Consider the following 5,000-nt stretch of genomic DNA (forward strand, 5'->3'; position numbering starts at 1 on the left):
TCTCTGACTGTTGGAGGGTAACTCTGAGGCGTGATGGGTTTTTGTAGTGTAACTGGAGTGTAACTGTGGAAGTATGTGTGGTTGGTACGTAACTGTTTATTAGGGGATGCTGTATCTCATCAGTGTGTGTGTGTGTGTGTGTGTGTGTGTGTGTGTGTGTGTGTGTGTGTGTGTGTGTGTGTGTGTGTGTGTGTGTGTGTGTGTGTGTGTGTGTGTGTGTGTGTGTGTGTGTGTGTGTGTGTGTGTGTGTGTGTGTGTGTGTGTGTGTGTGTGTGTGTGTGTGTGTGTCCAGCCCCCAAAGAAGTTGACGGCAGCCCAGAAGAGCCTGGCCAAGGTGGACAAGACGGGGATGAAGAGCATGGCGTCCTTCTTCAGCCCCAAAGTCAAGCAGGAGAAGAACTAGAGCTGTGTGTGCGAGAGAGAACAACAGTGTGTGTGTGTGTGTGTGTGTGTGTGTGTGTGTGTGTGTGTGTGTGTGTGTGTGTGTGTGAGAGAGAGAGAGAGAGAGAGAGAGAGAGAGAGAAGAGAGAGAGAGAGAGAGAGAGAGAGAGAGAGAGAGAGAGAGAGAGAGAGAGAGAGAGAGAGAGAGAGAGAGAGAGGAGAGAGAGAGAGAGAGAGAGAGAGAGAGAGAGAGAGAGAGAGAAGGTGTGTGTGTTTGTGTTTGTGTTTGTGAGAGAGAGGAAGAGAGAGAGCGCTGCACTATGTGTTGGTGTGTGCTGGTATGAATGCGGACATGTGTACCTGTGTGTTCCCATGCGTAGCTGTTTATGTCTTTCTGTTACTTAGGCACACAAGTATGTACAGTAACTAATAAGAAGTGGTCATAATTGTATTGGTGAATGTACATCCAGAAATGCAAACAAACAGGAACATTACACCTATGTGTGTGTGCAAGAAAGAAGTGTTGTATGTATGTCTGTGTTTTTGCTAATAAAGATTTAAAAAGTTGAAATTCTCTCATGTGCCAAACGCATCATTTTATTATTTTATTTAGTAACATAAAACAAAACAAAAAATTTGTAATCATCCTGCAGTGTAAATATACTTGGCCAATATTGGAATTCCTTGTGTGTGTCAGGCTTAAAGTGATACTGTCCCATTTTTGGAAATAAGCTTATTTTACACCTCCCCTTGAGTTAAATATTAGGGTTTTACCGTTCTCTTGTACTTTCAACCGTTCTCGGGATATGGCAGTGCAAATTTTACCTCCATGCTAGCAGTTAACATTGAGTCCTATGAGACCAGCTCGCGGCTAACTGGTCTCATAGGACTCCATGTTAACTGTTAGCTTGGAGGTAGAATTTGCACTACCATAACTAGAAAACGGTTGAAAGTACAGGAGAACGGTAAAACCTTATAATTTAACTCAAGGGGAGGTGTCAAATAAGCTTATTTCCAAAAATGGGACAGTATCACTTCAAGGCCGGTTGCGCCAAAGTGTGGCACACTGCTCTGCCAACGTTTGATTACACTGTTCTCTATTCCTTATCATTTGGCTTGTCTGGACATCTGCGTCGATGTTCAGGGTTGTAAAGAAAACGGTGCAATAGAACTTTGGCAGAGCAGTTCTCCGCACTTTGGCAGGTGGGCTTTATAGGGGTGCAAGTGGGGACAGGGTGGGTCAGTATCTTCTCTTGAGTGTAGGAATGGGCCAGGGGTAAGCAAGCTGGGGGTATGGGGGATAGGACCAGTGGCGGAGTACTTGAGTTTTTCTTGTGTGTTAGGCAGGAGGGTGGATGGTACCACAGCCAGGGTGCCACAGTACCAAAAATTCCGTGCTCCTGGACACGGATGTTAAGGACACGAAATCCGTGTCCAGGAGCACAGATTTTGCCAAAATTCCGTGCTCCTGGACACAGAATTGTTTTCCGTGCTCCTGGACACGGAATTGTTTTCCGTGATGGGCACACGGAAGTGCTTTCTATAGGCTATTACCACAGCACTGTAACTCTATCTCTAGAGCACTATTAACTCTATCATTAGAAAATACATACCAAATGCTAATCCTAAACAAAATAATGCTATAGCAATTTAAGTTGTGCCCTGACCAAAACATTCCCTAACCTTAACCTGTCATTAAAGACATATTTTTGAGAAATACCTTTTCCAGTTGGTTGCTAGGCTATCAAACTCATATAATGAATGAAAGAAAACCAAAACAATCCCTAACCCTAACCTGTCAGTAAGAAAAAAAAAATTTGAGACAAAATATTTGAAATGAGAAAAATCCTGAGAAAACACAAGACTGTGGAAATAGCCTATAGAAAGCACTTCAAACAATTCCTTGTCCAGGAGCACGGAAAACAATTACGTGTCCAGGAGCACGGAATTTTTGGAGATCATGTTGCAGCAAAACACGTCGGTGTCACTTGAAGTAACTGCTCACTTCAGTGATGTCATTGTTGTTACCAGAAGTGGCAGGTCACTTCAGTGATGCCATTGTAAGTGAGGTCATATTCAGACAACAGTGTTAGGAGTCAGAAAATATCACTTCTGGGGATCCCAGTGGCGCACTGCACTAGTACACCCTTGGACACATTCTCCATGGGGACCCAGGTTCGAATTCAGTCAGTCATTTCCCAACCCTGTTGCTCAATCTTTCAGTCCAAACCATCTCTTGTCTTCCCTCATCTGTCCTAAAATATATTTTTTAAAAGAAAGAGTCAAAATCATGTCTGTAGTACTGCTACTGGGTCTGTGTCTGTATTTAGGCATCTTTACTGTGTATCTTTTGAGTCTTGTGTGTGTGTGGTGTCAACACATACTTACGTCACGGCTGATTCCCAGGAGTGTGTGTGTATGTGGCCATGGTTATGTCACCTCTGACTTCTCCACTGTGTCCGCTGTGGGAGTCCGATGCCCTCATCAATATTCTACTCTTTTCGTTCAGCTACACGACACCTACACAGCTGGCATTGAAAGGGAAACCTCACCACACTGTTTGTGTGTGCGCGCGCGTGAGTGTGTGCGTGCGTGCGCGTGAGTGTCAGCGTGCGTGTGTGTGAGTGTGCGTGTATGTGTGCGTGTGTGTGAGAGAGAGAGAGACAAAAGAAAGGACACATGAGGGTTACGTGCTGAAATGTAGTTCATTCTTCATAAAGGCCTGTGTGTGCGACTGAAGATCAATGTGTGAGAGACTGTACACTGTACTGTACACGTGGCCAGTTCACGTCAAGTTTGTGTATGTGAACATACAATAATCTGTGTGTGTGTGTGTGTGTGTGTGTGTCTGTGTGTGTGTGTGTGTGTGTACAATTATTTTTTGAGTGCATATGTCTCGTTTCTGTGCTTGAGTATAGACATTTGCCAGAGACAGCACAACACGCACATGCGTGCGCACACACACACACACACACGTCTACTGCCGAACACCTGTTCATATGCACACACACACACACACACAGTCACACACACACACACACACACACACACACACACACACACACACACACATCCCCTGCATAACACCTGTTCACTTGCATGTACTGACACACTACATACAGTAGGCTACAAGCAAACACACACACACACACAAAGAACACCTGTGAGTGCAGTCACTGGTCTTTCACTTCCTGGTTTGCGTGTAGTCTCTAATGCGCCGCTAGTTTCAGCTAGCGGCTACACTGCTTCCCTTTCCTGAGAAACATCAACCGCGATTACATCAGGGGAGGCAACACAACATAACACAACAACCTGCACCATATACAGCAAACTGGGTACAACTGTTAAGTTCTACCACATTATGAATCATTTCAACACATTGCTGTAGTCAACAGACTGTAGGCCCTAGGCCAGGGGTGGGGGACCTATGCTGCCCTACAAAGCAAAAAGGCAGTAACTGCATTGCTGTTTAAAATGAGTTACTACTTTAATGTCATATATAGTCTAAAGTTAAACAAAATTATTGATCTTCAAAAAATGTGGTAATATAAAGTAACAAAACTGTCACATGCCAATAATCTCCCCAAAAACACTTATACTGGAGTACAGACTCAGTTTTGAGCTCTGCGCAGTTACTGCCTTTTTGCTTTGTAGGGCAGTATGTCTCAAGGGCCGTTGACGGAGGGGTCTGTTTTAAAGGTCACCACCTTCAATATAGGAGTAAGAAAGGGGTAAATCCTGGTTTGTGTTCATAGTACGGCCCTTGGAGGACTTTGACGGCCCTTGGAGGAATTTGAAGTGGCCCCTCGAATGCAAAAGGTTCTCCGCCCCTGCTGTAGCCCAATCCAGTATCAACATTGTAATGTGTGTAGTGTGTGAGAAATGTGAAGTGTGTATTATGTGTGTGATGTGTGGTGTGTGTAATGTGTACAAGTGTGTTGAGGAGTGTGTGTGATGTGAGTAATGTGTGATCCGTGTGGTGTGTGTGTGACATGTGAGTCACAGTAATCCTATTAGGACACAGCTCTTGCCAAGACAACACAGGTGGAGAGGAAAACATAGGAGACACCCAGAGGCGAGAAAGAGGATGAGGAGGAAGATAGGAGACACCAGGGATGAGGAGGTGAGGATTGGAGACAGCAGAGGTGAGAAAGAGGAGGAAGATGAAGAGGAGGAGGAAGATAGGAGACACCGGGGGTGAGGAGATGAGGTAGAAGAGGAGGATAGGAGACAGCAGAGGTGAAAAAGAGGAGGAGGAGGAAGAGGAGGATAGGAGACAGCAGAGATGAAAAAGATGAGGTGAGGAAGATGTGAATGCAATCTGGCAGAGTGTTCTGTCGAGCTTCCAATGTGCTGTTAACATACAGCTAAGAATAAAACAGTGATGACGATGATGAGGAAGACGACGGTGATGATGATGAGGAGGAGAGGGAGGAGGAGGTGGAGGAGTTTGGTTGAAGGTGATACTGTATATGTTAGGTGGAGGACAGGAGAGGAGAGCAGGTGATAATGAGAATGGGCAGCCACAACACAAGAAAGTAGGCCTATAGGTTCAGAGGAGCAAAGGTGAGAGAAATGAGAACAGAGGAGTAAGACTGGGACTGAGGGGCTGGGGCTCA

The 5,000-nt window shown here is 45.1% G+C and overlaps 1 protein-coding gene across 1 annotated transcript in view; it reads left to right on the forward strand.

Moving 5' to 3' along the window:
• The window catches only part of rnaseh2b (ribonuclease H2, subunit B), a 7,865-nt gene extending 7,367 nt beyond the window's left edge, over positions 1-498 (forward strand). The window contains exon 11 of the mRNA XM_063213905.1: positions 293-498. Within this exon, the coding sequence (XP_063069975.1) occupies positions 293-403 (111 nt within the window). The 3' untranslated portion in view covers positions 404-498. The remainder of the gene's footprint in view (positions 1-292) is intronic.
• Positions 499-5,000: the final 4,502 nt, after the last annotated feature.

Source organism: Engraulis encrasicolus, chromosome 13 (assembly GCF_034702125.1).
Source record: "Engraulis encrasicolus isolate BLACKSEA-1 chromosome 13, IST_EnEncr_1.0, whole genome shotgun sequence".
Taxonomy (NCBI): domain Eukaryota; kingdom Metazoa; phylum Chordata; class Actinopteri; order Clupeiformes; family Engraulidae; genus Engraulis; species Engraulis encrasicolus.